Source organism: Mya arenaria, chromosome 4, assembly GCF_026914265.1.
Source record: "Mya arenaria isolate MELC-2E11 chromosome 4, ASM2691426v1".
NCBI classification, from domain to species: Eukaryota; Metazoa; Mollusca; class Bivalvia; order Myida; family Myidae; genus Mya; species Mya arenaria.
The window spans coordinates 35,421,159-35,432,987 of record NC_069125.1 but is presented as its reverse complement, the minus strand read 5'-3'; the positions used below and the strand labels follow the sequence as shown (position 1 = coordinate 35,432,987).

Here is an 11,829-nt window from a genome sequence, read left to right as displayed (position 1 = left end):
TTTGTTTTGTTTTTAGTTTTAAGTCTTCATTAGAAGCAAAAATGTTGCCTTCCGACGAAGCATTTATGACGTAGTTCATCACGTGATATACACACAGTGAATATAACTGCATGTTGAAACGGCAGAAAATTTAAAAGTACTGATGAGATTTGTCAATGCTTGCTGATACTAAGGCAAGGTTGGGCAACTCGAATTGACAATGTTGTCATGTCGGTGTTATCTTCCTTTAGAAAAACGACGGAAGATAACAATTTGAATTGTCTGTTCGAATTGTCTTTCTTGTTTCCTTGGGAAAATCTGATAAAGGTATTCTCAATCTGTTTCATAAATTGCTTTCATATAATGTATTCATGTTTCAGTCACACGGCGAAATCAGCCCCTAATACTTCATGTGATCGTAATTCCACTCTTTGTGGTTTGAAGACCGGACGAAACTGCGACCCAAACCTTTGGCCGGACATTTAACAAGGCGAAATAACTCTTGATATATATTAGGGTACTTGAAATCCATTCCATTAGGTTTTGTCAATATAGTGTTCAATGTCTTCAATAATCTTTGTGTAAATGAGTTTATTTGTATTTCTCCTATATGTATACACACACGCACCAAGACTATCGTTATAAGTATCATTAACTGTTTTATTTATTTGTGTATGCGCATTGAGCTCTTTACTTATATTGTATCTTAAGTTTCAGAAAAATCAAGTTTCTTTGCAAGAAACATTACATGTACACAAGTGCAATTCCTGTGCAATAAAAATATATTTAGATACTACGCGAATGACTTTTTGTGCCCCCGAACGGAGTCATATAGAAATTGGACGTCCGTACGACTGTCCCCACCGTTTCCGCTCAATATATGGAGAACGCTTAGACTGAGGAATCTTAAACTAGGAAGGTTGTTTATAATTTTTCCGAGAGCTGAGTACACTGTAGTTACTTGGCCTTTCGACGAACTTTAAAGCTGAAGTTTAGACAGGGTCTTAAGTCATGTTTTGCCACTTGGCTGTTTATTCCTTGTAGGTTCAATTGTATTATTTTTAGGTACAGTAAATTTAAAAAATGAGCTCGTTCATCTTAACAAGATTATCGAGTACAGCCATCTGGTCCTAGGATTGCTCCTATAGTTTCTGTTGCATAATGAAAACATATAAATTTAAAGGCGATGAGAAAAATACATGAACTATCATAAATAAATCAACAAAAATGGGTGTTCACAAAAATAATTTTCATATGCGATTTTGTCACTAATATAAGCTATTACAATGACAGCAACATTTGATATGTATTCCACATTATAAATGCATGCTCAGCTAAGAATATTTTCCATTTTCTTATTCGAATTCACACACAAGTCAGCACCGATTTCGCAGTCATTTTCTTCCTCAAAGTCTATCGCTGTCTCCGACTCCCTGCTCAACCGGTTGTTCTTTCTCATTTGCCTAGCAACGGGCAGCATAAGGACACATCCAAGTAGCATGATAACACCGCCCGCGAAGAATGAGGTCTGGTAACTTTCGGAGGATTCATACAGTAAACCTGGTAAAAAAAAATGGAACTTTTTGTAAATGTATTTGGCATGTGTAATAGTGCATTGAATGAGTTTTTATAAATGATTACTGGTATTAGTGTAGGGTTTAAGCTGAAGAGTTATATATGGAAGGGTGCTGCATCCCTTTTGGCAGTAACTTTATGCACTCATGGAGACTAGCATGGACACCCTTCTGCCTTCATAGTATTAAATGCTTAATGCTGCAAAATGTTTGATTAAAACGATTATAAATAAGACAAACGTTATACGCATATTTACGATATACAAGCTATATGATCTACATTTGTATTTAATCTTCTTTAACGATGATGATACTAATGGTGGTGTGAGATGATTGTTAAAATTTATAATGGACCTCCGTTTAAACAAAGCTTAAGTGACAGAAAATGTTCCACTTGTATAAAGTGGCCACCTGTCTTGAGCAGCCACTTTGACCTTTTCCCAAAGGTGGCCACTTAATTCAGGTTTGACTGTATGTTTTTAAATTAGTTTCAAGCCGCAATTTATTGTTCTGAACAAGTCCATTAGTAAAGATGGTAAAAAGTCACCTGCCAAAGGCCCACACAGCAGACTCCCAACAGCTTTTCCGACCTGACCGAACGCCAATCCGTCTGCAATGTTCTCGGGGCCAACGAGGCTGAGTATAACCTCTACTAAATATCCACCCGTCACGCTGTAGGTGAATCCCAGGATTGCCGAGAAACATATGACCCACATATGAGTTGGGTATGTAGCTAGCAGGATTAGAGCACAACCGTACACCGTTAGCGAGCTGACATAGATGGCGCTGCAATCGGGAGCGAACATGTACCCGATGACACTGTATATCACCTTGGCAACACAGTTCGAGACTCCGTAAATGGTGAGTGAAAGAGACGAGACGGAGAATGATATGCCGTTTGATATAATTAAAGCTGGCAGATGGAGAAAAATCACTCCGCTTGAGAGATTGCATAAAATGCATTGAATATCGAAAAGGAGGAAATGCTTGTCTTTAAGAAGACTGAAGTTCATTATTTTCTTTTTTGGCATGGGAGTGCTATGTTTAATGGGAAATAATATACATGCCAATGAACACAAATTAAAACTAATTCCACCTAATATTAACAAAGTCCCCTGCCAAGAGAAAGCGTCGTTGAGCATAGGGACTAAGGTTGCATACAGTGCCATTCCAAACGTCACCCCAATTGTGGTGATAATGTTTGCCACGGTGCGGAATTTCTTGAAGTATCTGCTCACTGACGCGACGAACCCTACATAATGTATGCCGTTGCCGAAACCTACAACACATACTAGACGCTGAAATAAGTTAATTATATGGAATTAATGTACGAATATTTAATCATTTATTCATAGTGCTTAGCGTCGCAAACATCGGGGGCAAATCCGTGATTGCGTTTATATGACATAAATACACACGGGGGCACATTTAACCCACCTCCAAACTTGGGGCAAATTTGTCCCCGAGGGAATTTTATGTCATATAATGCTAGTAAATACTAGAATTTGTGATCATATGCTCATATTTGCCCCCGAGGTAAATCTCGTCATATAAACGCAACATTATTAGTGATTGTTGGGACGAAACAGTTGTTTCTGAGTAATGCATGAAGCTGTCATCGTTCTGGAGTTATATTCACTGGCATATACTTTCTTAAAAATTCTGTCAACGTATAAAAATAATCATTTAACGAACCTGCAACGACGCCATAAAACAGAAAGATGAGATAGAAGTTGTTTGTGAAGTAACAGAGTGTTAGCCCCGTGGACGCAAGAAACCCTCCCGTTATTGACGCAGTTCGACATCCGTACCGGTTTGACAGAGCACTACCCAGAGGACCTTAAAACATAAACATTTGTTTGAGATAACAGCATTAAAAATACCGGTATGCAAGTTTGTATTTATTGATATGGTTAGATTAAATAGAGCATTCTTCCAAACTTTTATACATATCCTTGTACAAACCCCACGAAATGTTATCAAAATTTGGATATACATGTGTAGCCGTTTTTTGCAAAGAAAACTAGCTAAAGCATGGTTTTGAATAATTTATCTATTAAATCTCACACATTTAACTTCTACTTCACAAATCAAGAGACTTAAAGACCATGCTACGTATTTTATTTCCGATTTGTGCCCATGTTGTCGTTAAAGCTGCACCCTCGCAGATGGGCCGTTTTGATTTACCTATTTTTATTTCTTGTCTTGGAATGAGCCATTTTTTGCGTAAATGTCTGAGAACCAGTGATATAAGACTGCTAAAAAAGATCAGATCGCAGTTTTTCATATTTACGTTCAAAAATTGCTGTGTTATGTTGATTTTTTTTCTTAAAGCGTTAATAAGGCTTTTAGCTATAAAACTTCAATTTTCGAAAGTAAATATAAAACAAGAAAAATATATCTGATCTTTCGTCACTTGTCTCATATCACTGGCTTCATGGTATTAACGAAAAAAAGGCTATTTCCAGGACAAAATAAATAAATAAAAGAAGTTGTCAGAACGGTAGATCTGTGAGAACCATACATCATTATATCACGCCTCCAACATGAACGACACGTAATTCGGTTATCTTACGGCAGGAATATTCCTCCACACGAATTAGCTGATCTGAATTGAATATGATACTGCTAAATAAATAATGTACGTATCTAATAATCATTTGACTAAAACTGCAAACAAATTCGGGACCTTGCCGATGTTTCAAAATTTTAATTAGGTACTGATACTTACCTACAAGAAAAACCTTCAAAAGTTTTAAACCGTTTTCCCCCTTGTTAGCGAGATACGCGCGGATTTAGTTTGGCGTTTGCTAGCGTAATTCTATGTAATAGTGATATGAATTGATATCTTAATGATTAAGAATGAGCAGAGTGAGATTTTTTAACGAGATTTTAAACTGACAGACAGACTGAGTTGAACAGTAAGAAAGGTCTCCCAACATGAAAAGCGCTTGTTTGTGAAACTTAAAATGTAAGATATCAGGAGAGGATCCAGGATAAGATGTAAGAGGGGGCTTAACTTAGGGGCGTAACCTTTTGACCCTTGGTTTCAAGTGTTAAGATGGGATATGGGGGTGATCCCCGAAGGAAATTTTAACAATTTCTAGTCCTAAATGGTGCACACTGGGCGTATTTCTTTACTCTTTTTCTCCTATATTGAAATAAAAAAATAAAAAAAAGCACCGGCGCCCCACCTGGACCCGCTAGTGGATATTACCACAAACCTAAACATAATAAATATTAGTTACTTCCGACGAACCACAGTGTGATCGGCATAGAGCACAACCAGCTGACAGCCACCTCCCTCGCTTCCGGAAACTGTTCCCGGAATACCGTGTAGAAAATCCCCGTCGTGTAAACGTGACCGCCAAGAATCGCCTGAAAGAAAATGCTGAACTTATAGGACAACTCACAACTTAAAAAAGAGTTATCGGCATATCGCATGGAATAGTGTGTTGGAGAAGCAGAAATTGTAATACAATGTGCTGGTACAAGATGAATGGTTGTAGCATTGTTGTACACAAGTTATTTCCATAATAACATTGAAATATATGGGCAGGTTAGAGAATTAAATTCAAACGTAAATTTAAAGAAATGAAATAAAACAACAGCAATTAAATTGTGCATTGCACTTCTTCTCATTTCCATCTATCTATTTACTAAGGTTTAGTTCAAGCCCGTCAGTAGTTTTGAAGTCATGGCCCTGACAAGCACCAATTATGAAAACATGTTGTGACGGACGGACGGACGGACGGACGGACAAAGCGGCAAAATTATGCTCTCCTTAATAATTAATAAACGGTTGTTAAGGTCCGTCTGAAGCGATTTATAACGATAGTTTCAACGTGTGCCGGTTGTTTGCTTTGCATTCAATACCTCAAACATTTAACTTTTCAAGCTGTGCAGTTCAGTCAAGCAGCTTCCACTGATTGCTAATGCTATATTTGTGTTGGATACCCGTAAATTTTGTGTATTCTCAAAGATTCATTTTGACATAAGTAATTACACGCCTACTACACTCCAGCTCCACCACTCATCGGCGGTGCAAAGAAAATGAGCTGTGGTGCAGCTGTGCATTTTGTTTGTACACATGCGAGTATGACTTACTTTTCCTTTTATATTTTTTTATTAAATTGACATATTTCGAAACCTGGAGAATGTGGTACCGTTTAAAACACTTTAACTACAGGTTGATTACGATTTCGTTTCACTTTTGTGCGAACTGTATTGCCAGGAGCTTTTCTACCGTTTGGGAGTTATACATATTCTGAGATTTGCTAGCATTTCAAGTACACTAAGGTGCATAGACACACCGTAAGAACATTATATCGCATGCTTATGGAACTGTTATGTGTACTACTTTCGCCGGTACACATTAAAACGTACAAACTCATCGTAGAAAGGAAATTTGATATATTTATAAAAGTTTTGGTGCTGTTGCTATACTGTTGGCGCTGTGGGGTAGTGGTGGCGCTGTCGAATATACTCATTTTTTTCGCACCACCGGTAAGTGGTGGAGTTGGCGTTTAGTAGGCGTAAATTAGAACCAGGTCAAACAGACTTAATTGATACTGAAAGTAGAGGCTGAAAATGTAGTCCACTTAAGGTCAGACTTACGCTAACATGAAGTAGTCTTTAGTTATCAATATGTGATAACCTCTGACAAATCATTATCTCAATTATCAGACTCATGACAAACTTGACTTGATATTTGAGGACAATGCCCTACACGATTATACTTCTGAAAGAAATAATTACAAGTAACCTACTTGTGCCAGGAAAGACGCTAACGCAATAGCGAAGCTCCAGTGCGAATCTAGGTGAGGTTCCAAGTCCTCAATGCATTCGTCCTTATTTCCGTTTGGTTCACACACTTTCTCGCAGACCTGCACTGAATGCACACTTTTCAATACTCCTGAACCGAATTCTGTAGCAACGTACGTTGAAAGTATTCCATTTTCAGACAATTGTTTATGGCTCTCAGACAACCCAGCATCAGGAGGAAGCAAATGTCCCGCCTCTTGTTGACCACGTTGCAAGTCCTCTGTCTTAGCGTTTCCCTCCATGCCTTCTTAAACGCCAAAAGACGTAATGCAGCCTATAACGTCAGCGTAAGAACAAACGTGTAATTAATGTTCACGTTTACGTTGACGGCAGTGTTGAAGCTGATTAAACAACTATAGTATCACATGATAAACCTCACATCTCTCAATTCTACCACGTTGAAAACAGGTTGAAGCCCGTAATAGTTCCATGATATTTCAGGCTTAAACTAGATCGACCATTGCTCCACTGTCCTGGTTTAAGTATCCATCTCGCTCTGCTGTTCGTCACTCTCGAAATATTTCGCTCCAATACATGAGCGTCGAGGAAGCATCAATGTTTTAAAGATTCAGGCCGTACGATTATCATGCATTATATGCGATTGTGTTATTGAAAAAAAAACTGTATAAGGAAATTAAGTGATCACGCTTTATGTATTCGCTTGATACCACTGTTGAATAACATACTGTTGATAAAACATGAAATTGTAGATTAAGCGTAACAAGTAATATGTTTATTTCGGGTTTCATCCCCCCCCCCCCCCCCAAAAAAAAAAAAAAAATAAATAAATAAATAAAATAACAACAACAAAAAACAACAACAAACAAATAAAATAAAAAATAAAACAAAAAATACGGTAGGTTGATCGTTTTATTTATTTATTTATTATTAGGCAAATTGTTTCTAGAGAGTTTTTTTTTATTACCAAAAACTTATAGAATAAAGATATGCTTAAGAAAACTGAAACAATCAGTATTAGAATCACTGATATTGTTAAAAGTCAAAAACACTTCATTTTGAACTTTTAAAACAAATAATCAACAAATGGTAAACAACAGTTCTCAAGACAATAAAATGGTCTAGAATTGGGGCAAAGAAATGGGGTAGGTCGAAAAACCGGAAACAAAATATTTTTAACGCCCTAAGATTGTGCAAAAACAAGGAATCACAATTGATATCTATACCAAGTGTTTTTCTTAATAGATAAGTCAGTTCAACAACCACTTGAGACGTTTTTCCCCACGACGTTCGTACGTGTCTGTTCCTATGCAGAATACATACCTGATTCGCATGCGTGCTTCTATTACTTGAAGACCTATACATAATTATAAGACTCACGTGTGTGCATTTACACATCTTTCGCGTGTGTGCTGCATTTTTCATTTAACGTACTATTTTTCATTTCCGGTTCAATAACCGGTTGTTACCTCAAGTTGACAAAACAGGGCTTGTTCACTAGCGGATTAAGAGGGGGGGGGGGGGCGCATCCTGCGCGCTCCCCTCTAAAATCTTCAAAGTTTACTTTTTTCATCAATATGGGATATAAAAGGTAATGAAAACGCTCATCATGCATCATTTCCGACTACAAATTGTTAAAATTTTCTTGAGGGAGTAACCCCAAATCCTCATGCAAACAGTTTATGCCATATACTTTTGGTTCAGAGGGAGAGGCGCATGTCAAAAGGTTGCGCCCCTAAGTTACACCCCCTCTAACATCAATTCCTGGATCCGCCCCTGTTGTTACTGACATACTGTGATAACGGGTATCGAGGACATTAGAATATTTTATTGACATGCGCGTGTTGATAACACGTATTTTTTTTCACCTAAATAAACGCAAACATTATCACATGCGAGACAGATTAACTTCCCCATCTTGAATATTAGTCGAATATCAAGCGGAAAAACGAGAACTTTTATATCTTTTAAAATGACTTTATATGGGTCAGAAAAGGTTGCTTTAGGGTAAACGAGACAAGAATGTGAAGGTAGAAAAGTTTACCATCACACGATAAAAGTAAATAGTTTCCAGACTGGACGTCAATCTACTTCTATGGAAGTCATTGTACTGTTTGCTTATGGGGTGTCTTGGTTTTCGGTAAGGAAACAGTGGAGCGGAAGAGACTATGACATGCCATTTAGGTCAAAACTCGAGTCGAAATAGAAATGCACTCCTAAATAAAGAGGTGCACCTCTCTTTATAAACCCCTTTAAATATAACAACTACTACGTTAGATAGCCACACCTCTAAATTTAGAGGTGATCCTCTTTTTCGGCACTTCTTTTGACTTTAGGCGACATTTGACCAAAAATGTTCGCCATAAATGACAGAGAAAGATACAAGAAGGTCCGAGTACTGTACTCTACCAAGGTAGTTCTAATTGGTTCTTTAGCGTGCATTAACTGTTCGGAATTTATTTAGTAAATCAGAATGATTATTCAAGGATGATATATAACAGACTGAAAATCCGAAGTAGAACATTTTTGTTTGAACATGAAGCATTCAGGCCCAAAGCAGGGTAATGGGCTTAGGAAGCTGTTGATAATGTTCTGAGAGCCATTTATTTATTTTTAAGTTGATTCGATATGCCAAGCAAAAAGAAATATGTGCAGATAACTTGCACAAAAAAACTTATCTAAAAATAACATTTCTGGAAAAGACCATGCGTTGTAGCCCAATTTATAACAATTGGGCATACATAAGCAGAAGCCTAGTTGTTCCCAGTTACACGGATGAAGTTTTAATTCAGTTCAATACGAACGATATCTAATTCAATTCAATACGAACTATTAATAATTAAGTTCAATATGAAAAGGTTATTAAGTCAATTTAATACAAGGGATAAATCGATTCAATACGAGTTACTTATTAGATTCAATACGAGAGGTTAATAGTTCGATTTAAAACCAGTATTTAGTTATTTGATTGAATACACTTAGTAATTCATTAGATTCAATACGAGAGGTTAGTAATTTAATTCAAGATGTGGTTATTAATTCAATACGTGTGTAATTATTTAGATTCATTACGAGTGGTTTCTAATTCAATTCAATGTGACTAATATAACTCGATACGAGTGGTTACTAAATGAATTTAATACGAGTTACTCATTAGATTCAATACAAGTGGCTACTAATTGGATATAATACAATTAAGTGGTTACTTATTCGAATCATTATGAGTAGTTACTTATTCGATTCAATACGAGTGGATACTAATTCAAATCAATTCAGTATGGGTGTTTACTGATTCGATTCAGTGTGAGTGGTAATTAATTCTATTAAAACAAGTGGTTACTAATTCAACTCAACACAAGTGGTTACTTGGATAAGTGCAAGCTGCATTGCCAGTAAAACGTTTTATTAGCAGAAAATAGACCAGAAGTTATACCTGTATGGCATTTGAGGTTAATTTTCGAAACCATTTATTTGAGATAAAAGTTGAGCAATGTCCGTTTTCAATAAACTCCCTTTAGACATGTTAGACATGACTGACCATGCCACACACTGCAATTATAAAACAGACAGACACACACATACAGTTGTATTGAAGATCATATCCCTGCAAAACCAGCATGCGAAAATGTATAGTATAAAAGTTTGATTAAATTTGAGCCAGAAATATTTAAGACAACTATATTTCTCATGTCTCTTACCCCTAAGCTGTGGCTCAAGCCATTAATAATCTCCAATACATTGTAAGGGTCCCTACATAACACATTGGTGGTAAGTACTAAACACTTGCGCATAGCTCAAGACATTGCTATTATCCCATACATTGTATGCATCCCTACATTACACATTGATGGTAAGAACTCAAACACTTGCTCATAGCTCAATACATTGCTAATCTCCCATACATTGTAAGTATCCCTACATTACACATTGATGGTAAGGACTGAAACATTTGCTCACCGCTCAAGACATTGCTAATCTCCCATACATTGTAAGTATCCCTACATTACACATTGATGGTAAGGACTCAAACACTTGCTCATAGCTCAAGACATTGCTAATCACCCATATAGTGTAAGTATCCCTACATTACACATTGAAGGTTAGGACTGTAACACTTGCTCATAGCTCAAGACATTGCTAATCACCCATATAGTGTAAGTATCCCTACATTACACATTGGAAGTTAGGACTGTAACACTTGCTCATAGCTCAAGACATTGCTAATCTCCCATATAGTGTAAGTATCCCTACATTACACATTGAAGGTTAGGACTGTAACACTTGCTCATAGCTCAATACATTGCTAATCTCCCATATAGTGTAAGTATCCCTACATTACACATTGAAGGATAGGACTGCAACACTTGCTCATAGCTCAATACATTGCTAATCTCCCATATAGTGTAAGTATCCCTACATTACACATTGAAGGTTAGGACTGTAACACTTGCTCATAGCTCAAGACATTGCTAATCTCCCATATAGTGTAAGTATCCCTACATTACACATTGAAGGATAGGACTGTAACACTTGCTCATAGCTCAAGACATTGCTAATCTCCCATATAGTGTAAGTATCCCTACATTACACATTGGAGGTTAGGACTGTAACACTTGCTCATAGCTCAAGACATTGCTAATCTCCCATATAGTGTAAGTATCCCTACATTACACATTGAAGGTTAGGACTGTAACACTTGCTCATAGCTCAAGACATTGCTAATCTCCCATATAGTGTAAGTATCCCTACATTACACATTGAAGGATAGGACTGTAACACTTGCTTATAGCTCAAGACATTGCTAATCTCCCATATAGTGTAAGTATCCCTACATTACACATTGAAGGATAGGACTGTAACACTTGCTCATAGCTCAAGACATTGTTAATCTCCCATATAGTGCAAGTATACCTACATTACACATTGAAGGTTAGGACTGTAACACTTGCTCATAGCTCAAGACATTGCTAATCTCCCATATAGTGTAAGTATCCCTACATTACACATTGAAGGATAGGACTGTAACACTTGCTCATAGCTCAAGACATTGTTAATCTCCCATATAGTGCAAGTATACCTACATTACACATTGAAGGTTAGGACTGTAACACTTGCTTATAGCTCAAGACATTGCTAATCTCCCATATAGTGTAAGTATCCCTACATTACACATTGAAGGATAGGACTGTAACACTTGCTCATAGCTCAAGACATTGTTAATCTCCCATATAGTGCAAGTATACCTACATTACACATTGAAGGTTAGGACTGTAACACTTGCTCATAGCTCAAGACATTGCTAATCTCCCATATAGTGTAAGTATCCCTACATTACACATCGATGGTACCGAATAAAACACTGCATCATTGCTCAAGACATTTCTAACCACCGATACATTGTACGTATCCCTACATTACACATTGATGGTAAGGAATAAAACACTTGCTCATAGCTCAAGACATTGCTTATCTCCCATATAGTGTAAGTATCCCT

At 37.0% G+C, this 11,829-nt stretch overlaps 1 protein-coding gene across 1 annotated transcript; it reads right to left on the bottom strand.

Annotated features, from left to right (window-relative positions):
• Nucleotides 1-1,049: 1,049 nt before the first annotated feature.
• Nucleotides 1,050-6,943, bottom strand: LOC128229617 (monocarboxylate transporter 13-like). The gene is made up of 5 exons (XM_052941378.1): nt 6,323-6,943; nt 4,802-4,931; nt 3,249-3,392; nt 2,101-2,832; nt 1,050-1,539 (listed from the first exon to the last, which is right to left on the bottom strand). The coding sequence occupies exons 1-5, from the start codon at nt 6,617-6,619 to the stop codon at nt 1,310-1,312; spliced, it is 1,533 nt and encodes a 510-aa protein (XP_052797338.1). The 5' UTR covers nt 6,620-6,943; the 3' UTR covers nt 1,050-1,309.
• Nucleotides 6,944-11,829: the final 4,886 nt, after the last annotated feature.

Coding starts and splice junctions, on each gene's coding strand:
- LOC128229617 (XM_052941378.1), bottom strand. CDS start 6,619: ATGGAGGGAAACGCTAAGACAGAGGACTTGCAACGTGGTCAACAAGAG. Junction 3,393..4,801: donor CACACTGTGGTTCGTCGGAA/GTAACTAATATT, acceptor TTATGTTTTAAG/GTCCTCTGGGTAGTGCTCTG. Junction 2,833..3,248: donor GTTTTATGGCGTCGTTGCAG/GTTCGTTAAATG, acceptor TATGTGTTGTAG/GTTTCGGCAACGGCATACAT.